General features: G+C 58.3%; 1 protein-coding gene across 6 annotated transcripts in view; it reads right to left on the bottom strand.

Moving 5' to 3' along the window:
- Positions 1-27,049, bottom strand: part of HDAC4 (histone deacetylase 4) — a 276,590-nt gene that overhangs the window by 242,096 nt on the left and 7,445 nt on the right. For all 6 annotated transcript variants that reach the window (XM_055300503.1, XM_055300499.1, XM_055300505.1 and 3 more), the window contains exon 2: positions 766-1,006. In XM_055300503.1, coding sequence (XP_055156478.1) covers positions 766-787 — 22 coding nt within the window. In that variant the 5' untranslated portion in view covers positions 788-1,006. The remainder of the gene's footprint in view (positions 1-765; positions 1,007-27,049) is intronic.

Below are 27,049 nucleotides of genomic sequence, written 5' to 3'. Positions count from 1 at the left end.
CGCCTCTCCCTCACATGGATGCAGGGCAGACCCAACAGCTAAGGGCCCTTAAAGGCCACGCTGCACTGGGCGGCAGACGGCACTGGTTCCGCAGGAGGCCAGGCCCGCCAGGCAGCCCTCCAGGCCTTAACCAGGTACACGCACTGTGGCTCTGCAAGGGTACGAATGCGTGTGCCCGGGACACCTTTCTGAGGCTCAGAGCCCCACAGACATGGTTTCTAATCCATTTGGCCACTTACTAGGTCTGTTGACCATAGACCAGTCACTTCCTCCTCCAGGCCTGAGATTTGCAGGGCACCCTGAAGGCTCCACGCAGGCCACACGCCCTGTGCAGTGCCTAACACAAAGCACAACACCAGGGGCGACTCCCGTGGCCATCGAGGCAGACGCAGATCGGAGGCTGCCTCTTAGACTCGACCCAGAGGCCCCATCACAGAAACACTCCACCCCACAGGCTCCCTCAAGGACAAAGAAACTGAATGAGGAAATAACTCTCCAAATCAGAGACGGCCCCAAACGTCACCTTGCTCGTAAGTACAAGTCTCCTCCCCTGGCATCAATGGAGACCACACACCATTTGGGCCGCACGCAAATTGAAGCCAAAGACATGACCCTAAACCACCGGGATGAAGAACCCACAGTCTAATCTACACTCAGTGGTCATAAACCAATAGTGGCCACGCGGCGAGCCAGAGCGGTCCCACGATTGCATCTTCTAGAGGAGAGCGGTGCCGGCCGCCAAGAGAAGCGCGGGCCTCGCCTTACCTGGATGGCTTTGGGAGCTCATTGCTAGCAGCGTCTACTCCTTTAAGCGGCTCAAAGCGGCTCACAACTTCCACGTAAACGACAGCTCCAAAGAGCCCCCAAGTTCCACGGACACATACAAGGGCAGCGGCAGGGAGTGTTGGCGCGCAGCCTCGGGAACCCCCAGTCTTGCCGACCACGCGGCGCAGGCCGAGGCATCCAAGAGGCGGGCAGGGCTCCTCCGCGGCTCTCACGAGGTGACCTGCGTGGTGAGAGAAGGAAGAGCGGTGTCAGTGACGGGGGACGGCTCTCGGGGACAGCGACTCTAACCACGGAAACAACGCGGTCGTGCCCGCTGATCTTATCACGGGTGTGCAAACGGGCCCGTGTGGGATCGGTTCTGCCGACACAAACCACTTGGGGGGTTTGCTAGCAAGCAGGTGTGAAGACACGATACGGAGCCGCGGCTGTCAGCCCGCCCGCCCCCGCCCGGCCCAAGGTCCAGACGTCCGCACCCCCGCGGCCACGGCCTCCACTCGGCTTCCCCCACCGCGCCGGGCTCCTGCTCCATGGTTACCAGCCTCCCGGTGTGCTCCCCGTTCCTCACTATAAAAGCATCTGTGCTCATCACCGCTAAGTGTTTCGAGTCCGCCAGGACGCCGTGACCGGGGCCAACACTCAGTCCCGTTCGGACCTGTGTCCGTGCTGTTTCTCTCTGCCTTTCCCACACGAAGCACCAGCTCTACAGCCGTGTACCCTGTTCTCTGGGCGGGTGTTAGAGCCGGGAATGTTCCGATGTCACCGGCAACTCCCGGTACCACCATGTCCAAGGCTGCTTCCTATTCCACGGGCAGCAGAGGCTGCCCGCCTGCCTCCCGCCTCCCAGGGGCTGCCTCCCCACCTCAGGTGGCACCGTCCTCAGAACTAGGGTGCACGGGATGCAAGCCAAGCTCATCAAATCCTCTCCCCGAGACTGCCATCCGCTGTAGAACACGGCCGCCCAGAGACATGTATGAGAACCCCTAACCGGCTCGTGTCGGCCTGTGTGTGTATGGAGGCGTCATGGATGAGCTCTTACCCACTCGCCCATGACTCCACCATCACAAAGTAGAAACAAACCAAGCACGCTGTAACTATGGAAAATCTACTGACCCTGACCCCCTACCCCTCCCTGCTGAGGCCTCTGTCATGATGTGATAGATTCCTGGTCTTCATTAAATCATTCAAGGATCCTTCCTTTGCCTGTTGCTTAAACTCAGAGAACCCTAACCAGTGCGTCAGGAGAAGGACTGCCCTGCAGAGACTAGCCATCTCAGTGGTTTCCATGACACGTCATCCATAACGCCATGAGCGATGTCCTCACAACTGTTGTCCTGCATCTGGTTGTTTCCTCGGGAAACACAGTGACATTTTATCTCACGTTCGAACTTTTCATTCTGTCTCTTGAGCAGAAAGAAAGACCACTGTCTTGAAGACAAGGTAAGCTGCTCCTTTTGCAAATCGCAGATGGCTCCTGTGGGTCACAGCTTGGCTGGGTATAAAAGTCTGAGGACACAAGCAACTTCTCCCTGGAAACCTTCAGACCCGGCCCCGCCCTCGGCACGGCACGAAACCCCACATCCAGCTTGAGGACATCTCTTGCCTAGCTGACCCCGGGGGACTGAGCTTGGATGCTGCTGCTGCTGCCGCCATCTTCTTCTGCCTGGATTCTACGAGAATCTTCCTCTTTCCTCTTGAAATCCATAAATGTTGTCAGAGGGTACAAGATCCCATTCTCATTTATTTTGCTCCAAACATGAATCTTTCAACACATACAGGTCTCTTTTCTGCTCCAGAGAATGCTCTTCAACAGGACTGGGATTACTATTTTGGGGAAACTTGTTCTGGCTTCCTCGGTGACCCGCCCTGATCTGGCTGGCACCCCCCCCCCTCATCCTCTCCTGCCACTGGCCCATTGCTGTTTACCCGGCATTCCTGGGCATCTTCTCAACTACGCTCCCCGCAGCACGGCTGCTATTTTCCACGGCATCAGTTTGATTCCTTACGGCCTCTACTACAGACTTGAACTAAACCCCAGACTCCCCGTTTACAACCATTTCCCTGCACAAGCCATTCCTTTCTCTCCTCCGCTCACGCACCCCCTCTGCCTCGCCCGTCCATAGAGCCATGGCTTCTCACCACCAGAGTCTTTTGAAATTTCTGTTTTCTGATTCTGACTGTGAACCGCTTTCAGAGGCGTACTCGTCTTCTGCATTTCCAGGTATTTCCTTTTTCACCACATTCTGGGAGACCCCATGTGGGGATTTTCTGTTCATTCATCCTCAAATAAGAATAGCTCCAGACAAGACTTGAGTTTTGCCAAAAGGCCACGTGTACTTGCTCCTACCCCATCCTGTGTCCACTGTAACGCTGGCCAAAATCTGCTGCTCAGAGCTACACCTCTGGCAGCTGAAATGCGCAGTCCCCAGCCCAGTGCCCAGCAGGCTCCAACCCAGTGCCTCTTGCCAGACTGAGATGGACTCTCTTCCCAACAGCGGATTAAACACAAAACAGAAATTTCTGCTAGGCTACAACGTACATGTTGTGGATGATCCTCGCCCTCTGCAAAACTCTACTAAAAATACCAAGGCTTATGAAAATAAATAAATAATAAGGTTGGAGTGGACCATTCGAAACTGCAATTTAATAACCAGGACACCACAGAAATCAATAACAACACTAATAAAAACACGACCATAGGGTTTGTAAAAAGACATGTAAAATTCCTAATAAATAGAAAGTCCTGCAAATGTAGAATTTTACTGTGGCAACAGTTTTATGAGGGAGCATAAAAGGAAGAATTGAAGCCTCTGAGTTATGGAATCGGGGACAAAACGTTACGATGGAGAAAAACCGTGCGGCAGAGCACGTGGCCAAAAGGGGCAGGCAGGAGGCAGAGCTGGGGTGGGAACACACGCACGCACGAGCAGCAGGACACTCCTCCGTGGATTACCACGCTCAGCGGGGCAGTCCTTCGAGTTCAAATCCTGTTCCCTGATAATAGAAATCATCCACGTATAGAAAAAAATCAGGTATGACCCAGCTCAACTTCCACCCTGCAGACACCCTTTCCCATAAACCGGCAGCACACGAGCCGCTCCGTGTTATGAAAGCAGGCTTTGTTACAGGACAGACTGTATGAAGTGGACTCATTTCCGAGGGCTGCCATAACACCACACCACAGACCAGGTGGCTTAAAACAACAGGAATTTTATTGTTCACAGTTCTGGAGGAGGAAAGTTTCGCTAAGTCTGCAATCAAGGTATCGGCAAGGACATCCACCCCCGGAAAACCGTAGGGAAATCCTTCCTGCCTCTTCCCAGCTTCTGGTGGTTGCTGGCAATCTCTGACACTCCTTGGCGCGCTGCCTTTGCCACCACATGGCTTCTCCCCGTGTCCCTGCCTTCACACGGCCATGTTCTTCTAAGAACACCAGTCGTATTGGATGAGGGGGTTCAACCCACCCGGTATGACGTCATCTTAACTAATAATGACAGCTGCAAGAACCCCACGTCCAAAGAAGGTCACATTCCGAGGTCCTGGGGGCCAGGCCTGCAGTGTATCTTCTTGGGGAGGGAGAACACAAAGACACGATTCGACCCCCCCCCGCCCGGTGTGCTCTGCACCGTGGGCTCTTCCTGGCTGCTCCTGTAGCCGCCTCCCCCACTGCCTCCTCGTTTACAGCCCTCTCATCAGGCCCAGACCACGTTCTACGCAGACCAACTCTTTCTGGAGCCTATCAGTATCAATGAGGAACACACCACACCTCTGTGAGGAGCACAGAGCCACGGGGCTTGCCAGGCAGCTCCATGTGGCACAGGGACAGGTGCTCAGTGTCCTGCTGGGTTCACAGGGTGACTCTATAAATCCCAGGAGACGGTGGGGAAGGAGGGTTCCCTTTGTGCTCTCAGGTGAGCCACCGACTGTATCACTCAGCCTGGGTTCTCCGGCTTCAGCCACGCTGAGGCTATCAGCAGACGCTGTGCCCTGGGTCATTAAGTGAAACCAAAGAGGCCTCACCAGAAACGTCCAGCCAGCTCTTCGCAGGACAGCAGAATGGCTAAGAGCACAGGGATGAGAACCAAAACTGCCCCAGGCCCGGGGTCTGAACCTCACATCGCTATTTTAGCACAGGACCTCGAGCGAGGTACTTGACCTCCCCGTGTCCCATGTGCTGACCCACGGGAAGGGGAATGCAGATGGGCAAACAGCAGCGTCCTCGAGGCAGGACTGGACATGGCTTGGAGAGAGGACGTCATGCACTCTAAATTGTACAACACATCTTCCGCAAGCACTACGGATCCACTACAGGCTGCCTACAAGGAATCCACTTTAACTGTAAAAATACTAATAGGTTGGGATCCCTGGGTGGCGCAGCGGTTTGGCGCCTGCCTTTGGCCCAGGGCGTGATCCTGGAGACCCGGGATCGAACCCCACATCGGGCTCCCGGTGCATGGAGCCTGCTTCTCCCTCTGCCTGTGTCTCTGCCTCTCTCTCTCTCTGTGACTATCATAAATAAATAAAAATTTAAAAAAATACTAATAGGTTAAAGTTAAAAGACGGAAAAAGATAAATCATGGAAATACTACTCAAAAGCAAGCTGTGACAGCTACAGTAGTATCAGACAAAGTACATTCTAAAGAAGGACCATCATGGGGGTTTTCACCCCAATAGAGAGGACGTAACCACAACATTCATGCACCAGTAGCAGAGCTCCATACACGAAGCAAAAATTAATAAAAAGGTAAGAAGAAATGGACAAATCTATTATAGTTGGAAATTTCGACTCTGCTCTCAGTAACCGTGAGAACAAATAGACGGGAAATCAGTAAGAAGAGAGAAGACTAGACCGCAACAGCGTTGACCCAACACCATCAACAACACAACACTCATCTCGTTCCTTACGTGGTTTTTTGTTGTTTTTTTCCCTCACGTGGTTTCTTAAAAGTGAACACAGAAAACCTGCTGAGACAGACCAAAGAAATAAAATCTTAAAAAAAAAAAATGAAAACAAAAAAATCAAACCATGTTCTCTGACTAAATTGAAATTAGATATCGAAAACAGAAAGATAAAAAAAATTTTAAAAAAAGGAAAAAAAATAAAATAAAAATAAAATTAAAAAAAAGAAAACAGAAAGATAGCTGGGAAACTCCAAACAACTGGAAACCAAATAATAGACTTCATGGTCAGAGAGGAAATCGGAAGCCTCCCTGCCCTATGAAAACCTGCAGCACTCGGGGAGGTCTGTAGCATCAAATCCCCGCGTTAAAAAGGGAGCTGTCAACTCCATCACCTCAGGTTTCACCTTAAGAAACTATAAAAAGAAGAATAAATCACAACCAAATAAGCAAAACAAAAAAAAATAACAAACAGCAGAAACCAGTGAAATAGGGGGGAAAAAAAACCAATGAATTAAAAATCATTGTTTAAAACTAAAAATTGATTCTCCGAGACCATAAAATCGACGAACCTCAAGCTGAACTGACAGAAAAAGTAAAGCGAGAAAGAAAACACAAGTTAATAATATCAAACCAGCGTGAGGCGATTAACCACGGGCCAAACAGGTACTAAGGGGACACTAAGAGCATATGGGAAGCGGCCTCGTGCCAGCAAGTGTGACGGTTGATGAAATACATGAACCCCGAAAGGGACCCGAGGGGGGGAGAGCCCCGAAGAGGGCACCCGCACGGCCGCGGAGCCCTGGGGGAGCCCCGGAGGCGGAGCTGGCCCTCCCGGCAGGCGGGGGGCGCGCAGAGGGGACGGGCGCGGGCAGGACGGCAGCGCCAGGAGGACCCCGTCTGAGGCCCCGGTCCCGGGGCGCCCGGCTGCTGGGCGGGACACGGCGACACGGGGACTCCAGGGCCCGGGAAGGGCAGGCGGGCGGCCCGGCCGCGGCCCGAGAGCCGGGGAGAGCCGGAGGGACGCAGCTGCGCCTTCCCGTCGCGGGCTCCCCGCTGCCGACGTGTCCCCGCAGCCCCGCCACCCCGGGCCGCTGTAAGCCCGCGACAGCCAAGCGGCCCGGCCCATGGCGGCCGTGCGACCCAGCGTGCCCAAGCCGTCCTCGGGCCACGTCAGAAGCCACCTCGAAAGGGCTGAGGCCCCGCCAGGGGCAGGCGCGCTCTGCCCTCACGGCCCCGGGGACGTCAGGGCCGCGTCTGAGCCCCAGAGCCCGGGGCTGGCACCCGAGGGCGGGCGCGAGGCTGGGCGGCGAAGGCGGGGCGTCGGGCCACCCGGGGCACCCGGGGCACCCAGCCCGGGGAGCCTCAGCGGGGACGCCAGGCGAGACCAAGGGGTTAAGGAGCGACCGCCCCACCCACGGTGAGCGCAGCCCCGGCGGGCGAGGCCGTGGCCTGGTGCGGCCCTCGCGCCTCGCCCTCCGCGCGGGCATCTCCTCAGGCGGCGTCTCCCGCACGACCCAACGCAACACTCACAACCTGCGGAAACATACCAGGAATTTACCGTTTAAAGGAAATAAAGCGCAGGCCCACTGCGGTCCCTTCTGTCTCGAGGTGAACGTCTCACGAATGACACTGCACTCACCAGCAGATCATTGCTTTTCTAAGAAAACACGTAGCACCTGGTACCGAGACCTCAACAGCAACGGGAGCCCGAGGTTTCTGGAAGCTACTCACGACGGGCAGCGCCAGCCGGAACGCGTCCGTCCCCGGCTGGAGTACACACTCCTGATAAAATCAAACAAACGCTGAGCGCATCCCGACCTGAGCCACCGCTGCTTTTACGAGTGCGTTCTTCCCGGATTTATGACCTGAATTAAGAGGCCACATTTGGAAGGGTGAGCAGGAGAAGAATCTGGAATTCTGACTCACGGCACCTCTAGGGAGACAGGCACGGGCGCTCTCCGGGCTGGGCAGTCTCTGACACAGAGCACGTATTTATACAAAGACACCTCTCGCTTTATTTTTATTTCTGCCCCATACAGAATAAATGAAAGTAAGTGCGTCACTACGGCTTAATTGTGTGCTGATATTTCCTTCAACCAAACGTCTGGCTCTAGGATTACCTATAGTTCGCTCCTGCAGCTGCCCTTAACATGTTTCGTTGACCTAATTTCACAGAATAAGCCACAAACCTTCCAAAGGGTAAAAGTCTTAGAAACTATAAATCCTTAAGGGAACATTCTTTTAAAAATCGTATCAAGTGACCACAAAGAAATGTGGCAGGGCAGAGAGGACACGTCTCCCCGCTCGCCACAATCCCCTGCACCCCGTCACACGGGCAAACGATGACCACGGCTCAAAGTCCGAGCTCCTCCCCACCACGGCCTCAGCCTGCCCGGCTGGTGGGAGAAGAGCAAGCTGCTGGCGAGAGCCAAGCCAGCGCCAGGAGCCACAGGAGCGCAGCAGCCGACCGCACCCCGGCGCAGGATGGGCGCCGCAGACCGTCAGCTGCAGGCGACAGGGAGCCGGTGCTCGGGTCCGGAACGATGCCAAGACACCCCTCTCACCACGTCCACTCAACGCCATACCGGAGACGTTAGCCAGGACAGCACGGCGAGAAGTGGCGACGGGCAGGAGGACCAGAAAGGACAAAGATCGTGCGTTATTTACGGACAGTATCCTGCGTACACACAAAACCCCAAACGGTGCGCCAGTCACTATCAACATCCCTATGTGAACTTATTCGACAAGATCCCTGGGTACAAGGTCGATGTACAAAAATCTGTATTTTTACATACGTGCTCCAAGGGGGGGGGGGTGGGGGGAGAGAGAAGCAGCTTTGAAAAAAGATGCCATTTACAGCAGCATCCAGGCAAGAATCCAGGCCTCGATGGGCCCAAGGACTCGTGAGAACGTTGACTGTGAAGGGAGGATGCAAGATCTGCACGGACGGGAGCGCACACCAGGTGCCCAGACTAAGCGGTCCTCGGTTCAGTCTCGGCCACGATCCCACCAGAATCGGCCTGAAAACTGACAAGTGTATTTTAAACTGCACATCGAGGAACGAATGACCTGGAACAGCAACCTTGAGGAAAAACAGACACGGAACACTCCCACTACTCAATACCAAGATTTGTTACAAACCTACGTAATTAAGAGGCTGGTGTAAGAATGGGCGAAATAAGGAACAAGACCTTCTAGAATGAGACCAACACAAATACAGTAACATGAGTGCGATCCACGGGGAAAGGGGGTCTTTCAGGGACCAGTACTTGGGCTACTGGAACCTACACAGAAACGGAAAGGAGCCAGGACCCGGGCAGCACCTCGCTACGGAAATTAGCACGAGACCCGAGCACAGACTCAAGGCCGGACAACGAGGATGAGCCTAAAAGGCAACAGAGAAAAATATCTGCAGGGAGACAAAGCGGTATCAAATTGATTTAAAAACATTTTTTTAAAGACTGACAATAAAGGAAAGAAAAGGATACATTTTACTGCACCAAAATTAAGAACGTCCATGTATCCAAAGAGCAGCGGAGGAGGGAAAAGGCAGCCCAGGGAGCAGAAGAGACTCTGCCCAACACACCCCCAACATAGGGCTGGTGTCCACAATATAGAAATAATTTGTATAAATCGTTAAGAGAAAGGCAGACAACCCAAATAAAAAACGGGCAAGAGATGTGAACAGATACTTCGACCAAAGAGGATTCCAAGCGGTCAATCCCCCCATGAGGAAGCGCTCGCTCGGCATCTGTAATCACAGGCAAATAAATGCACATTAAAACCACAAGGGCAGGGATCCCCGGGTGGCGCAGCGGTTTGGCGCCTGCCTTTGGCCCAGGGCGCGATCCTGGAGACCCGGGATCGAATCCCACGTCGGGCTCCCGGTGCATGGAGCCTGCTTCTCCCTCTGCCTATGTCTCTGCCTCTCTCTCTCTCTCTCTGTGACTATCATAAATAAATAAAAATTAAAAAAAAAAACCCACAAGGGCACACTAGCAGAGCCAAGCGTTGGCAAGGATGCGAAAGGACGGGAACTCTCGCACTCGGCCATGAGGGTGTGGATTCCACGGTGGACCACCGTGGGAATACGGACCGGGCACTCGCCAACCTGTTCCCCAGCAAAGCCACTCCTGGGTATGCACACAACAGAAATGCACACGGCGACGACACAGCAGCCTTATCTGGATAGCCGGAGCCTGGAAACCTCCCAAATGTCCATCGACAGCAGAGTGGATAAATAAATCTTGGCAGAGCCCTATCGCGGAACAGAACAGTTAGACCAGGGCAAACAAACTATACCTGCTCGCACAGCACGGTCGTATCCCACAATCGACGCCGGGCAAAGAGCGGCCAGACCGGGGACACACCTGTGCTCCGTGCGTATACACTGTGGAAGCAGGTGGAACTACTCTGTGCTGCTGGGAGACACGACACCTGCCCCCGGGAGGAAGTGGAAGGAGAAAAAAGGGTTTGCGGGGTGCTGGTCACGTTCCGTTTCCTGATCCAAGTGAAGACCAGCGAGAAAGTTGACGCTGGAAATTCACCCACCTGAACCCTTCCGGCCTGGGGACAGAAGGAGAATCAGCTACTCAAAGACCATCTTGCATCAAAGAAAGATCCAAAATAATACCTACCTGGTGGGTCCATTCCACTTACACTATCGCACCTACATCTCCCAGCCAGCGGATAATTATTTTACGGTTCTTGCTACTATACTCTTACAACGAGCACATAGACAGCAAGTATTTGCCAAATTACCCCTCCTGAGACAATCACACCTCTCAGAAATAGGACAGCACCAACCGGAGTCCATGAGGACACAAACATGGGATGGCCAATTCAAACTGACGGAATATGTGGAAGTCCCAACGAGGCCCCAGGTCAAGGTATCGGACAGAAAAAAATACCCATGAAGTGATTTTTTTTATTTAAATATTTCGAATTAAACACGTCATGTGAGCATAATTAAAATGAATTTAAAATTTAATAAATTTTAATCAAAAAAACAAACTCTTGATGGAGTCATTTTCCTAAGTCTTATTTACAGGGTGAGTTTTATTAACAAGGATTATCTTCTTCAGCACATATCCTTAATGAAATATGGGCTGTAAAGTCGAGCAATTATGTTCTATAAGAGCGTCATTTTTTGATAGATGGTCACGCAGCAGAAGACTAAAGATTTTTTTCCCACAATTTGTTGGGACAGATTTATTTTTTAGATTCAGAACAGGCTCTACACTTGAAAGTAATAAAACACTATTTCAGTGTATTCTAACAGGAGTAGCATATGAAGCATCTCATGAAATCTGAGTAATGCAGGCTCCACTGAGCACAGCCCAGATCCCTCCACCTGCTCAGGAGGGCCCACAGGCAGACGGCGGAAGGGTAAAGGGATAAAGACACCCGCACAGCCAGGTGCTCTCACCCAAACACACACTGAGGCACACAAGCACACGCTCACACACACACCAACACACCTGCACTCACAAGCACACACTTGGGCACATAAGCACACAGGTATAAGCACAGGCTCATGCACACAGACACACACTTGCACACACAAGCACACATGCATGCACACAGATGCATGCACATACACTTGCACACACAAGCACACAGATGCATGCATACAAACACACGCTTGCACACACAGCACACATGCAAGCACAGACACATCCACACACACACTTGCACACAGGACACATGTTTGCACACAGACGCATGCACACAAACACACACTTGCACGCAGCACACCTGCATGCACACAGATGCATGCACACACACTTGCATACAAGCACACATGTATGCACAGACGCATGCACACACACTTGCACACAGCACACATGCATGCACACAGATGCATGCACACACACACTTGCACACACAAGCACATATAGAACAACAACCTGTCAGGAACAGCCTAACATTGATTCTGTCTAAAATTAAAAAAACAACCAGCCTCCCAGCCCTCTGGATCCTTTTCTGAGGTGACTACGTCTATTTACTGATAAATAACCGTATCTTAGTTTTAACATGTATAAACTGCTTGACAAAATAAACTCGTTAGACTAAGAGTTCAAATGGATAAAGCGTCCAGATAAAACAATACACTTGTTTCCCTTATCTGCTAAATAAAATAATTTTAGAAAAAAAGATTCTGAAAGGCAGGCAGGGAGCCCCAAGTAAAACTCGACAGATCATTTGGCATCAAAGGGCTGTGAGCGCACACACGGGACGGCTCTGGCCAGGGGCATCCCAGGCAGAGGGTTGCAATCCCCTGAAGGAACACAGGACTCGGAGGCGGGGACAGAGGTCGCCCCGGGGCAGGCGACACGCAGCCCCGTAAACCTTCCACAGCTCCCACCACAAACGCAAGTACCCAGCACTTCAGCAGCGAGAAGCCAGGAACCTGCCCTCACTGACGGTCACGTGAGAATGAGAAATAGCTCGGTGACCATGACTCCGTGAGCCAAATGACTGGTCAACTCCCATTAATAAAGGTTAAACCTCTTCCTTGCCCTGCTCTCAACCACAAGGAAAGCACGGTTTCCAAAAGTGCTTGTCAAAGAGTGGGACGAGGTCCCTGGGGGTCCCCAGGACCTGCACAGGGGGTCCGAGGAGCCCAAGCTGTTTTCACAGTAACACTGAGATGCTGTTTGCCTTTCTCACTCTCGTTCCCTCACAGGCGTACGGCAGAGTCTTCCAGAAATCACAACAGATTAAATGTTAGAGGCGGATATGAGAATCCAGCTGTCCTCTACCAAGCCAGACATTACAGAAACGGGCAAAAATGCTAAATGATGCCTCTCTTCTCACTACATTCTTTGTTTAACATAATAAACATTTTTCATAAAAAAAAAAACATTGTCGTATTACTATGTAATGGATTTGGTTTTAAATGGATATTTAGTTTCTAATGTAGTAAGTATCCGTAGACATAAGCCATTTAAGCAACAGCTCTCTGGGGTCCCCACTCGTTTGCAAGAATGTAGAGAGATGGGGAGACCACAGTTTGAGAACCGCTGCCACGCAGATGTATCCCCAACAGGCCCCTTAGAACAGACAGAGTCCGTGCGTCTGGGTGTAGATGCGAGAGACAGGGCCTGGGAGAGGCGAAGGCGCTCGGCTGGGAGGAATTCGGGGAACAGTGATAGAGGGCATGGAGGGCATCGTGGACGGACGGCCCAGGGCAGAAGCCAGCCCCCATGGGTGTTCCCCCTCCGCTCCATGGACGTGGCCCCGCAGAGCAGACTGGCCTGCTTGCCGGGTCCGCACAGGCTCGGGCAGAGAGTAGGGTCCCCCAGATGAGAGCAGGGGAAGGGGCAGGGCCACTGGCACCTGAGCAAAGAGGGACACAGTCCCCCTACCTGTCCCCAAAAGGCTGGCCTCTCCTTTACTACCTCTCACTACCTCGTGGTGCACATTCCTCCCGGCTCGGGACTGTGAACAGGTCCCCACGAGGCCCGAGACCGGGTCCTGGGCAGGCAGCACTTCCTATTTCCACAGATGGGGCATCTGCACCTGGAGCGGGCCTTCCCAGACCCCAATTTCTCTGAACTCCAGGCAACTGAACCCGCTGAGTCAGGCATGACTGTCGGAAAGGGGAGGGGGTCCAGTCGCCCTGGATGTTCCCCCAACGCCACCCCAACCCCCGGGGTCAGCACCGCCGGCCGACCTATCGAGTGGCACCCAGAAGCCGTGGATCACCCAGGCACCCGGGCACCCGCACCGGTGCGTCCCCGGGCGGCATCGGGAGCCCGGGCCGGAGGTAGAGGGAAGCGGGAGCCCCGCGGACGCTGCAGCCCCGGCAAGCTCTGGGCTAAAAACTCTGGTCCAGACCCGCGTGTACTGGCGCCGATCCCAGAACGTGCAGGTCAGAGCCGGAGGAAGAGCACAGCCAGGCGGGGCGGCAGGTGGTGGCCGCGGGGGCGTCTCCGGCCAGCTTCGTCCCCAGAATGTGACTGTCGGCGCAGAGGGGGCTGCCGAGGCCCACTTCCCAAACTGACTTCTCGTCGAAGCTGTTGACAGGGAGTATTTTTGTTATGAGAAAAACAGAGCTATTTTTATTTTAAAAGTACAGGAAAAGTGCTGCAGACAATCAAGACCCAGAACAACGGCCAACCTCCGCCCTGCTCCGGGCGTCCCCCGTACGGGCCCGCGCTCGGGAGAGCACCTGCCCCTCCCCCGTGGGCCCGTGGCTGCTTCCACGGAACACACAGGGGGCCACGGTCACCCTCGGATAGAAAATCACCCAAGAGATGAACCGGAAAGAAGGCGTCACGGTGGAGAGAGGGCACGAGCGCTCCGAGGGCCATCTGTGTCCCCACGAGGACTTCCCACGTCCCCGGGGACAGAGAGCCCCACGCTGCCACAGCAGCAAGGCCTGGAGCGCTGCGCATCACGCTGGTGCGCTGGGCTCCTAGGACCACCCCCTCCCGTGTCTCATTAAGTGAGGGTCAAGGGAGAAAACAGGTATAAACCCCAAAGGGGGGGGGGGAGGCTTCGGCATGTGCTCGCTCCACAAGCACCTGTGCGTGGATGAGAGTGAGCGGCGGACTTCCACACCTGGCTTCCGAGTCCTGAAGGAAAACCACTCTGAGACAAGAATTCTGTACCAAACCGAGGTATGGATGAAGGCAGGGGATGAGTCCCTAAGGATGGCGGGAGGAAGGGCAGGAAGGGGCGAGGGCCCGGACATGAAGACGGTAAGTGTGCGGTGTCTGCGGGAACCCGAGGGGACACAGCTGAAGATGCGGGACTAGAGCCGAGGGAGCACCGAGAGCTACACCCCGACTGGTGGGTCCCCCGGGCAGTAAGGGCACCTTGGAGAGCTGAGGATCAGCCGAGGACGTGCAGGTGTGAGCAACACCAGTGTGGCAGAGCGGCCAGCCCACGGCAAGGACAGAGCAGCCACGCAGGAGGTGGCCAGGGAGGCTGGGGGCACGGGGAAGCAGGCCGCAGTGGGCAGGGCACGAGCGACAGGAAGGCCGGGGTGGCGGGTGCAGACCACTCACCGCTTGTCCTAATGGCCGGGCCTGGGCATCCTGCGGCCCACGGTGAGCCACACGCCACTGCCTGGGGGACAGACGGGAGAGCTGCCTCAGGACCAGACGGAGCACCTGACCTCACCGCCTTGCACAGCGTGGCGCGCTCCACACACGGCCTCACCTCCCACCAACAGCACCCGGCAGGGCACTCTCTACCCTAACCCACCCTCGGGTGCTCCCAGACGTTCCACTCGTGTCAACACAAGGATCCACACGGCAGGACCAAGGAGGAGTGTCATCTGGAAGATTACACGGGGGCGGGCGCTGTGCACTGGCCCCAAGCACTGCCAGGCGTTCCACGCCAGCGCTTCCTCGGTGGCATCCAGGAGGCCAGAGGGATGTGAGGCTCCACCTCTCCCAGGTACTACCCACCTGGACTGTGGGCACGCTTGTCCAGCCCAGACCCAGCCCCGACCCTTGTGGACAAAGTGTCAGAGAAGACGATGTGCGCCCGGTGGTCGCCCTCACGCGAATGCGGGTGTTACCACGGCACGGTCCTCTTCACAGCGGGGACCCCGCCTCGACTCCCATTGTGCTGCCCCAAAGCTTCGGCACATACTTCAATGGCCCTAAAACAGGGTAGGCAAATTCTGGGCAACGGTACTCTACCCCGCAGCCCCTAAGGAAGGCACTGTCTGGTCCCAAACCCCTTGGCAGGCCCTCTAGAGAGCACCCTGGCCCATCACCACGCCGCGAGACAGGAGGGGTGCTCTGGTGACAGCCCGGCCCTAGACATGTGGCGCATCGGCCACTCTCCTGTGCAGACACCTGCCACACCTCGGACCTGCCACCAGAAGCCACGGCACCCGACGGACCAGGAGAAGAGGGTTAACACCCATCAGCCATGGACCAGAGAGCAGGTGCCACTCGTCTGCCGTCCATCTCTGATGCTTGTTAGCCCCACCAAGCGTCCCTGAATACAGCCCGAGTGACCACATGTGGATGACAGTTAAAAATACAGCAGGGGCTGGGGTGGGGGGCACTGGCGGTGTTGGTCAAAGGCACAAGCTCCCCGTCGTGGGATGGACAAGCTCTGAGGACGTGACGCACGGCACGGGGATGGTGCGTAGTAACCCTATGGTGTGCCCTGGAAATGGCTGAGAGCAGGTCCTAAGTGCTGGTGGCGGCAGGGGTGTCTGCAGGGGCCAAGCTCACCGCGGGAGTCTCACAACCTGTGTCACACCAGCACGCTGCACGCTTCGAATACATACGGCCCTATCTGTCGGTGGTGCCTCCATAAAGCTGGGAGCCCCAGCAGAGAGCAAAGGGGTATACGCTGCTGCCACAAACCGTGACGGTGCAGACGTGGGCTGGCTGGGGGGAACCCCGGGGAACCGCATCCACGAGCAAGCCCAAGGCAGAATGTGCCCGGCAGGACAAAGCACGGCTGCACCGTGCTGACAATCAGAAAGCGCCAGCGCCTCGGGGACCAGTGGCCTTACAGAGAAGGCAAGGTACTCCCAGTCAGCTAGCTCCTCTGGGACAGCCCTAAACGGCCAGGCTCGGCCACCAGACCTGACCCTATTCCCACGAGCACTCACAAGGCCAAGGGACGTGCCCGGCCTGCAGAGCTGCAGCCCACGGCGCCACCTCCTAAGGACAGCCTGGGCCACACTGCGTCGGGGCCACTCAACCACAGCCGAGGTGACGGCAGCCTCGGCGGCTAGGGATCCTTCTTCCAAGTGTGCCCTTATCCCCCCGCCTCTGGTCTCGCCTCTGAAAGCAGTCGCCTTTGGCACAGACTGTGCCAGCCCAGGAAAACGTCACCAAGACAGCTCTGCTTTGCCTGCGTCTGTCCCGTCGGCACGGGTTAACGCACCGGCTAATTGCAGGGCTGTGTTCACGTGCCCTAGTGCCAGAGGACTAGCCCCACAGACCCCGACGCCCCGACCACTGGGGCAAACGGGGCTTGGCCCGGCCGGGAAGGAGGCACCCCCGCAAGTCCTGGGGCCCACTGCAGGTGTGGGAGCCCCGAGAGATGCAAGCAGGCCACATCCAGAGAAAAACAGAAAATGTGGTGGCATCGGATATATTGGCAATTATCAACAGACAAGTCCTCAAACACTTTGCACCTCAGCAGGTCCCCATGCAGTCCCAGACCGGCCCACCCAGAGCCCAGGCTGCCTCCATGCAGTCCCTACACTTCAGTGTCGGCTCATCCCTGCACCCCTCTGCACCCCAGTGCCCTGGGCCCTGCGGCCCCCGGGAGACAGCCTGAGCCAGCCCAGTGCCCACCAGCTGTCAGGCCACCCCGACTCCGCTCGGCTTCTTCACCGTCCACGACACTTTCCTGCCTTCACCCAGGCCCCCAGGCCTGGCCGGGAGTCCACGTGGCCGTGCTGAGCCCCCAGGCTGGGTGTCGCCTTCCCCAGGGCTCCCCTCCGCTGCAGGGCCACCCAGTCGCCCCTTGCACTGCAGATGGCAGGTCCCTCTGCGCCTCTGACCTCTGACACAGTGCTGCCTCGGCGTAGGTCTCAAGGGAGGAGGGAGGGCAGGATCATGCCCATGAGCAAAGTTCAGCAGCTGAACCAAGGCGCTGAGCGTTGAGGGGCGGGGGGCAGGGGGGGGGGACTCAGCTAAGCCCTGTCCTGGGCCTGCCTGCCGTGGGAGAGGAGTTCAGACCAAAGGCTCCCGTCTGGCAGGTGCCAGGGAGGCCAGCTATGAAACGGGAGAGGCACATGGGGCCGGCGAGGTGGGACAGGCCAAATGTACAGCCCACGAGCCATGTCATTTAGGGAAAGGGAATGACACGGTCAGGCTTGGGGACACGGAGCACAGGAATGGGATGGAATGGGCTGCAGAAGGCCAGACCTCTGCTGCAACCCGCTCGGTGACATCTCCAGGGGCTCCCTGGAAGTTAGCGTGTGCAGACACACCCGCGTGTGTCCGCTTGACGTGCTGTGTAACGTCACGTTATCACGCAGTACGCGGCGGGTTACGTCTACTTACTATCTGCGGTGTGATAGTAGCACACGGCACCTGTATGCGCACACGTATTTTATTAATCTGCATACACGTCTAATCACCGTATACACAAATCTCTGCCTCTTCCCATCTTTCCCGTCACAGTTGGTAAATGCAGAACAGTAAGAGCCACCGATCTTCAAAGAATCCAACAGAATTTATGTCTAATGGGTACAGAGATTAGGTTTTACAAGACGGAGAAGTCCTGGAGTCGGGTTATGCGACCTCGTGTACGCACTCAGCACCACTGAGCTATGCACCCACAACGGCTAGGAAGGCGAATTTTACGTCATGCGCTGCTTACCACGATTAAAAATGAAGGTTTTTTTTTTTTTTTTTTATGAAAGCTAGACCTACACACACACAAACTCAGAGAGCGGCCCAGACGGTGTATTTCCCTTCCTCGTCCTCAACTTCACAGAAGCAGATGCGGAGGGAGTGTCGCTGTCCCCCTGGCCCCGCAACCTGTCCGAGAAACACGGACGTGCATGGGCTACCCTCCCCGGAGCACACAGGGCCCTGACTGTGGAACGGTGGCCCCGGGTGGGCAGCGCCTCCAGGTCACCACAGTGTCTGGTCACCTAAGACAATGACTGGAAGGGGCCACACCAAGCCCCCACCCCACCCCCACCCCCACCCCCCGGGACAGGTGATGTGTACTCCAGGTGAGTGAGCTGTCACCAGACATGGGGCTAACACGCCGCACTCCGAGGACAGACACGCTCTCCACTCCTACAACAAGGTACCACCGGCCAGCGGGGCCGGGGACAGCAGGGCCGGGGACAACGGGGCCGGGGACAGCGGGGCCAGGGTCAGCGGGGCCAGGGACTGTGGGGCCAGGGACAGCAGGGCCGGGGACAGCGGGGCCGGGGACTGCAGGGCCAGGGTCAGTGGGGCCGGGGCCAGAGGGTCCAGTGACAGTCGGGCCAGGGTCTGCGGGGCCAGGGTCAGCGGGGCCGGGGTGAGTGGGGCCAGGGACTGCGGGGCCGGGGACTGCAGGGCCAGGGTCAGTGGGGCCGGGGCCAGAGGGTCCAGTGACAGTCGGGCCAGGGTCTGTGGGGCCAGGGCCAGAGGGTCCAGTGACAGTCGGGCCAGGGTCTGCGGGGCCAGGGTCAGCGGGGCCGGGGTCAGTGGGGCCAGGGACTGCGGGGCCAGGGACAGCGGGGCCGGGGTCAGCGGGGCCGGGGACTGCGGGGCCGGGGACAGCGGGGCCGGGGACAGCAGGGCTGGGGTCAACGGGGCAGGGGACTGCAGGGCTGGAGCCAGCAGTGGGCACTTGGTGCTAGCATGTTCTGAACGTGGGGTTTAGCGCTCAGCAAGACCCTCTCTTCTGATGCAGTCACCACCACAAAAACATGCCTCTTTGTTGTCTCCGACTACATCTGCATGCAAAACACACTCGAGCCAGGAAAATGTAAGTTCTGGGGAATGGAAACCCATTTTTCAAATGTGAAAGGCAAATGAAAAGAAAGAGAAAGAGAAAACAAGGTGCATTTTATTCGCGTGCAGAAAACGTAAACGAAAGCTGATTTCCTTTCTTCACCCTGACCCGGTAAATGACATAAGGAAACTGTCCCCGGCGGTTTCAGAATTACGATGTGAGTCCTAAGTGCGGTGGGCGCCAGCCCATCTCGGTCCAGAGGCGTGTCACTTCCTCGGTGCTGAAACAACTCAGCTCTGGATGACGAGAGCCCTGGGAGAGGAGCCCTCGAGTGGCCTCCCGCAGGCAGGGCGCTGGCTGACGGGGCGTCACCAGGCCACCACCCGGCTCCCCGTGGCACAGGCTCACGGGCGCGGCAGCTCCCCAGGCAGCGCAGGCCTCCGGGGCGGACCCGAGTGACGCGAAGCTCACAGGGCCCCGCGGGGCGACAGACTGCGATGTCACCTGAGGTCCCCGGATCTCTGCGCTCCTCGTGGCAATCAGCCGCGGCACAGAATCACACCAACACTAGCTGGTTTCCCAAGCGAGGCAGGGCACGCACCCACGTTAACAGATTAAAATTAGGCACCCTAATTATTAAACTGTCACTGTAAAAGCCGGAAATACCATTTTTTTAAATGAATAGAAGAATTAACGGATTTTTTTTTATTTGCCTGCCTTTGTGATACCCAGCCTGTCTCTTCCTATCAAGGCACCCATCAAACATGCTTCTGCCACACATGCACATTAAATCATTAGTACTTTCCCCAATTACAGCAACCGCTTATTTGTATCGCGGATCTCCTCTCCCAACTCAGTTCCTTAACGTTAGTGACACTGCAGATGCTTTAATAAGCAACACTCTCAGGCCATCCCAGAGAAATACTTCCCCTTCCACACCTTTCTGACCTGTAGCTGCAGGACCACCCGTAGTGGCCTGTGCCAGTCATCCAGGGGTGGCCACAGGGCTCTCAGCTCCACGCGTCCGAGAGGGGCTTTCGCCCAGAGGGGCATGGGCAGGGGGCCTCCCAGAGTCCTCCCCGAGGCCCCACTATGGGGAGCACCGCGGTTCCCACGGGAGGCCCAGGACACCCCCAGTGGGAGTTTCTGCGACAGCTCACACTTTATCCAAACACTCGGGTGACATGTCCACTCGGCCCCATAACCACCACGTTCTACGCTTGTTTTACTGCGACACCCATCGTACCTTACCGTCCACTGGCTTCATTCCCTTCACGCCAGGCTTCGGGGCCCAGGGGACACACCCAGGTCCTGCGGCCCCTCCGTGGCTCCGGTGTCCCCGTGCCCCGTGCCCACCTCCCTGCGGTGCCCTCACTGCCCTCGCCAGACGGGCGGCCCCGCACTGCTTCTGCCGGCGAAGGTCACGGTCACAGAGTGGCCCCGTCCTTCACACTTCAACTTGGACGTCTCCGAGTTTGGAACCCGAAAGGAGGAGAACAACACTGGCTGCTGGGAGAGCGAGCCAGGCTTGAACAGGCCTGGTGGCACTGGGCGGGGCGGGGCCGGGCGGGGCCGGGCAGGGCAGGGCAGGGCCAGGAACAGAGGCCGGGCCGGTTTCTTCACCACTCCAGCCAGAACAGGTACCTCCACACCCGGCTCCTCGGAGAACCCAGACACATCCACACCAAGGATGCGGCCCACGGTGAAGCAGCAAAGGAAAGTTTTCGTTTCCAGATCCCACATGCTGGAAGTTTCTCCGGCAACCACAACATCTTCCTTTCTCTCCCAAGTCCCAAGTCTAGCACCGCAAGGACGGGGCCCCCCGGTTCCGATATCTGCTGCCGTGCTCCCCCCCGTACCCCGATCCGGCTGTAGCACCCCCCTGCAAGACGGGCCAGGGCGGGGGGCCCGGGATGCCTGCAGGTGTAGAGGACGGCCCTCTCCGGTGAGCAGCACAGGCCAACAAGCACAGAAACGCCACACGGGAGGGAACGGGACCGCGACTGAAAAGGCCGCGCAAGACGAAGGCAGGGTAGTCTGAGCATCCGCTGCGTGTAGCGGAGCGCGGCACACTTTCACCTTCCAGAGCGGGGGGTGGGTGGGTGGGGGCACGAACACCCCGGAGGCAGAGCCCAGCGGGGCCTCGCTGCACACCCTCCCAGCATTCTCAGGCTTACACAAACTCCCCAGGACATCAGCCCGCGGGTCAGGGAGCAAGAAGGCCTGGAGACGCTCCCAGCTCCTGCTCGTCCACCCCGAGCACAGCTCCCGGGTGAGCCCAGGTACAGACATGGGAACGTGGGAGCCCGTCAGGCGGGCCATCTATGGGAAGAGCCTCTTCCCGACTCTCCCTCATCAGCAGGCACCTCGGCACCCCAGCCCAGCCCCACAGTGGGAGGCGCTGGACGGCAGAGGTGGGCGGCGAGACTGGGTGGCCACACACACCGTCTGCTTCCTTACGTCTCACCCAGGCCTATGGGAAGGAGGCTGCAACTCGGCGGCAGCACAGCTCGGCGGCAGCACAGCTCGGCAGCGGAGCCAAGCCTCAGCGGCAGGAAGTACCAATGCACATGCCTGGCCTGGCACTACAGATTTCAGGCCCCGGGACTTCCAAGGGACAGTGTGACAACAGCACGGCTCACAGCCCCTAAACAGCGGCCTCCTCTGTTCCTCCTCACAAGGCAGGAAGGGGACAGAGTCCAGGAGAAACGATGGTCGGGCTCTGCGACTGCAAGGGCATCACGACTACACCCGCCACCAGTGAATCGAAAGGAAGCCACCCACCATCCAAAGCGGCGGCCTCGCAGCACTGTCCTGGACACCTGAGCAAGCCCCTGGCGCTGGTGCTCATGGAGGCCCAGGACGGGAAAGCCCGGAGAACGGGGTGGAGGCAGCTCCATGCGGCCAGGCAGAGGGCACGCACGGGAGAATGCGGGGAAGGGAAGCTGGATGCACCCTAGAGCTCCACAGGTGGGGCAGAGGACCCGAGGTTTATCCCAGGCAATGAGAAGCCGCAAACATCAGGGTAGGTGCACCAGGCCTGGGAGACGAGAAAGGCCGAAGTCAGAATGCAGGCGAAAGATGGGGGACTAAGGGGGCTCCCAGGGAGCACGCTTGGGGGTGGAGGTCAAGGCCAGTGGCACAGAGAGCCAGATGCCATGTGAACAGGGAGCCAGGGGCACAGCAATGAGAGGAGTGGGGACCACGGGAGGGCCACCGCCAGAGCCAGGCAGGCGCCCTAGCTCCAAGAGGAATACGGGGCCCGGGCCCAATGTCCCCCTCGAGGTCTCGTGGGCCAGTGAGCTGATGTGGACCAAGGAGCACCCTCCACTGGAAAGGTTCAGGAGGAGCGTGGCCCCAGGGGGCAGGTCCCGTGGGTGCCCGGGGCAGCTGGAACCCTCAGGAGCCAGGGGGACCCTCTGAGTGACAGGCAGGAGCCCTCTGGAGAAGCTGCGAGGGTCACTGACCACGTCCGTGCCTGATGCCACGAGCACGCCAGCTCCAGGGGTGCCCCTGGGCCTCAAGGAACCCCCTCTCCAGTCCAGGACAGAGAGAAGCCTGTCCCAGAGGCCCACGGGCAAGGCTGGCCTCAGCCGCGGCCCAACGGGACCGCGGGCCCGATGGGACAGACATCAACCCGCCTCCGTGCAGAGCTACGGCAGCCGGCCCGCGGCCCGGACCTGAGCGAGCCGGGCGCATGAGGATGGGGAAGTGGGTGAGAATTGCACGCCGTGGAGGGAGAATTTCATCACCCAACCGTCACCAGGGCACCTCGTTCCAGAAACTGCCATTCCTCGTTAAGTGGTAGGTGGCCCAAGGCGAGCAGTTGACGTCAGGCCGCAGGAAGCAGGGAGAGGAGCCAGCCTCTCATAGTGTACACGTGTTCCACGTGTGCTCGTGCTGACACGCACGCATCTGGGCATGTGTGCACGTGTGTGCGTGTGTCCACATGTGTACACGTGTGTGCGTGCCTGTCACTCACCACGTCCATACATCCCAGACCTTAATCGTGAGCTAAAGAAGGGAGGACGGGTAGACGTGGCCACCACGAGGTCCCCCGCCGGAGCAGCTGCCCCGCCCCCGGGCACCAGGGTGGCCACAAGCAGGGGCTGGGGTGGGGCGGGAACGTCTTGCAGCCGCCCAGATGAGGCCTGCACTGCCGCGGCCCCACCATACGCGGTGCAGCTGTGCACCTGCCGCCCACCACGCACACCAACACAGAGCCCAGGACGGCCTCCTCCACCCGGACCTCGGTGAGAGCCCCTGGGGGAGGGGCGCAGGGCTGAGGCGCTCTGCCTCTGGCCGGGCCCTTCCCTGGGAGACCACCAGGCCTGTGCCCCAGCCCGCAGGGGCAGCACACTGCGTCCCCAGCTCGGCCAGCCCAGCAGCATCGTGTTCTCATTCTGCACAAACAGGCCTGGACCCGGCAGGGAGAAGCCACTCTGCAGCCTGTACGTGGCCGCGCAGGGGTGCACACCCGGACCCCTCTCTGAAATGCTGAGCCCCTCACTACCTGCCTTCCTGGCCCACACGCGCACTGCACAAGGCGCCCTGACCCTCGGGGCGGACAGTGGCACGCGCGTTCCCTGCAGGGCCACGGTCCCGTTCCCTCCCGGTGGCTCAGACCACCCCCCCCCCCAGCCCACCACCCTGCTTCGGGGGCTGGCCTGCTCTCGCACCGGCGGAGACTAAGAAGATGGAGGGGACGAAGAGACAGCACTCAGTCCCACCACGGTGCCCGGCCCCAGAGAAGGATCCAGAATGCAGCCGGGTAGGGCCCCCCCCCGCCGGGGGGGCACAGGAAACTCCAGACGGGCCAGAGCACCTCTCCCTGGCAGGCATGGGGCCGGGGCCGCTGACCCCGTGTCTCGCGTCATCATGACAGCAATCCTGCCACTGGAGACTCGCAGGCCCACTTTGCAGCTGAGTATCTGACCATTTGCACAGTGGAGGGTTGTGAGTGGAGGTTGTCCTGCCACCACCACCTGATCTCAACCTGACCTCAAGGCGCGCTCTCTGCACCACACCCCCTGCCTGCAGGCAGGCCTTTCGGAGCCACCAGGCCTGAGTGCGCTTCAGCGGGCAAGACCTGCCCCCGGCCCTCTGAGGGCACCCCCGGCACGTGCCCACCTCTGCTGGGCGGAGAGCTAACGTGGACGCAGCCCTCCCTCCTGGGCCGCTGAGGCAGGGGCATCAGTCAGGGGCCCTGCCGTCTCAGCTCCACCGTCCCCACTCCCAGGGCCCCTCCCAGGGGTGTGGGCACCCAGGCCAGCTGGTGGAGGGAGAGCACGGAGGAACCTCCCTGATGGGCTCTATCACCCCATCCACCTTGCCAGCTGGCCAGCTCCAGCCGCACGCCGCAGGCATCCAGGGCCCAGAGCAACCCAGGAAGAAGGGCACGAGGCAGGCCAGTGTGCCCCAGCACCTGGACCCTGCTGAGCCCTTCCCCTGGGACCCGCACAGAGGGCCCCTACAGGACTCCCTGGCATGACATCTGTGATCGGTACAGCATCGCGCACGGTGACCCCCAGGAGGGCTGTGCTGGACCTGCTGCGGGGGCCACGGAGAGCGGGGTGCTCCACGGAGAGCACTGTGCACTGGGTCCCTCCTCAGCACCCATCCCTCCTACCACACAAGGGAAGCTGGCTCCTCAACCAGCTTCTGGGAGAGGCTGAGCCACTCAGCACAGTCCACACCCGTGGCCAGCGACAGTTCAGAGGGGGCAAGTGACCTCAGCCATACCAAGCAGAGTAAATCTCATAGGACTTTTGCTGGGACAAATATGCTTTCTTTCCTAGTGGCATGAACCAGTGTACACGCAGCCCCGAGGACAGCTGGCAGGACCCTCTTAGGCAGGAAGGTGACTCTCCCAAGCAGGGAACAGAAATAAGCCCATCCTGAAGACACCGTCACGGAGCTGGATCAAGCCGTGCCTGAACTCTTCTTTCACCTGACTTTCAGGGAAAGCAAGTCAGTCAGTTCCCTGCAGCACACGGTGCTCTGTGAATCCGCCATGGAGAGCTGTGACGGACAGCTACTGGAAACCGCAGCGCGGCGGCAGCAGGTGGACCGTCGGTCCCGGTGCCCCAGCTGGTGCCCCTGCTGGCGGGGCACAAATGACAGCAGGGAGAAGCGGAACGGGCACCCCCCGGGCAGCAGCACGCTCAGGGGCTGCTCCCTCTTCCAGAACACCGGGGAAGCCTCACGGATGGCGACAGCCCAGCACGCAACGTCCGCCGCTCGTGTTCACGATCCCCCTCAGGGCCGCAGACCTCGGCACCGCCAGCCTGGCGACCGGTCGCATGGAGGTCGAGGCCCAGGCCCGAGCCCTGAGTGCGGGCCGCAGACTGGCCTCCGGGCCCTGCCGCGCCCTGGGGCTGCCCTGCCGGCGTGCGGGGGGCCGGGTGCTGCTGAGCGCCCGAGATCGGGGCCTCTGCAAGCTAACAAACAGCCCCCGGCCCGACGGAGACAGACACGGGCTTCCACAACGTGCCCAGGGGCCTCCGGGGACGGGTTCACCCTGCGGTGACCTCGGCAGACACGGGCCAAGACGCCCTGCGTGGGCACAGGGACCTCAGGGAGCCCTCAAGTTACGTCAGGGACACCGAGGTCACCAACACTCCCCTTGCACACCACCACCTTCCTGAGACCTGCCCGGGGAGAGGCGGAGGAGAAGCGCCAAGCCCTGGGCACAGACCCCTGAGCCCTGGGGACAGGCCCGTGCCCTGCAGCAGCCCGTCTGGCCTCCCCTCCTCCAGGCAGGACACCTGACTTGCACAGACAGGGCAGCACCAGCCCCGCAACGAGGTTGCACCAGGGAAGCCGGGATCTCAACCCGGGTCCGCCTCCACAGCCGCGTCTGTCCTCAGCACCCGAAGCCGAGGAAAGCAGAGCGTCCCCATCTGTGGAAGCCCCTCCGGTGCACCACAGGGCACTCAGCACCCCGGAAACAGAACTAGCACATCCGACAAGTCACACCCCCCCACACCCACGACGAATCCACCCAGGTTGCCGACCCCAGAGCACAGTCCACTGCGTGCCATTGCTCAGCTCCGTCTGCTACTTAATCAAAACAATTCACGGGGCGCCGGGTGGCTCAGTCGGTTCAGCATCCTACTCCTGATTTCGGCTCGGGTCACGACCCCAGGGTTGTGAGCTCCCTCTGTAGCACGGAGCCCGCTGGAGCGTTGCTCTCTCCCTCCCCGCTGCACCCCCCACAAAAAAAAAGAATCTTAAAAATAACAGTTTCCTCAAAATGCAACACATGTGGATGAACGTTATCCAATCTGACACAGAAAGACCGTCCTTATTCGGGGACAGAGCTGGGGATGCACTTTACACTGTTGTTTGCTGACCCCCGTCCCAAAAGGTCAACGGTCCCATCAGCCCAGAAAAGTGAGTGGAACAGCAAGTCTAAGAGAGAGAGCCGGGTGTCAACCTGGCAGGGCCTGACCCCCGCCGTGATCTGCCCACCTGCTGGGGCCCTGCTTTCCACCCAGATACCCCAAGGACACGGTCCCTGTGCCCAGAGAGCCCTTGTAGGGGGCCAAGCGGTGCTCAGACTTAGCCTTGACTCCCACATATAAAACCAACAGCTGGGTTAGAGGCTGGCTCGGGTCCCTTCCAGAATGTCCTATGCTGACTCCTACAGAGCTCGGGCTCTCCCAGCTGCTCTAAGGAGTCCTGGGCCCAGAAGAGGGCTCTCAGTAACACGGGCTGAATGAGGGAAGGACCCCCGTAGCCCCCCGGCGTGGGCCCTCACTTCTCGCCCAGAGCTCTCTGCGCCAGAGGCCCAGGCCAGGCGTGCCCCAGAGGGGGGCCACCCGGGGCCTCACAGGAGGGGGTACACACCCACGTCCCCACCCATGCTGCCTCCTCCAGGCTGGACCCAGAGAAGCCAGGTGCCCAGTGCCTCGCAGGAAGCAGAAAAGACAGAAACCTCAACAAAGCAAGAGCAGACTGCACGGGT

This window comes from Nyctereutes procyonoides, unplaced genomic scaffold (assembly GCF_905146905.1).
Source record: "Nyctereutes procyonoides isolate TBG_1078 unplaced genomic scaffold, NYPRO_anot_genome, whole genome shotgun sequence".
In the NCBI taxonomy this organism is placed as follows: Eukaryota; Metazoa; Chordata; class Mammalia; order Carnivora; family Canidae; genus Nyctereutes; species Nyctereutes procyonoides.
This window is presented reverse-complemented; position numbering and strand designations above follow the sequence as displayed.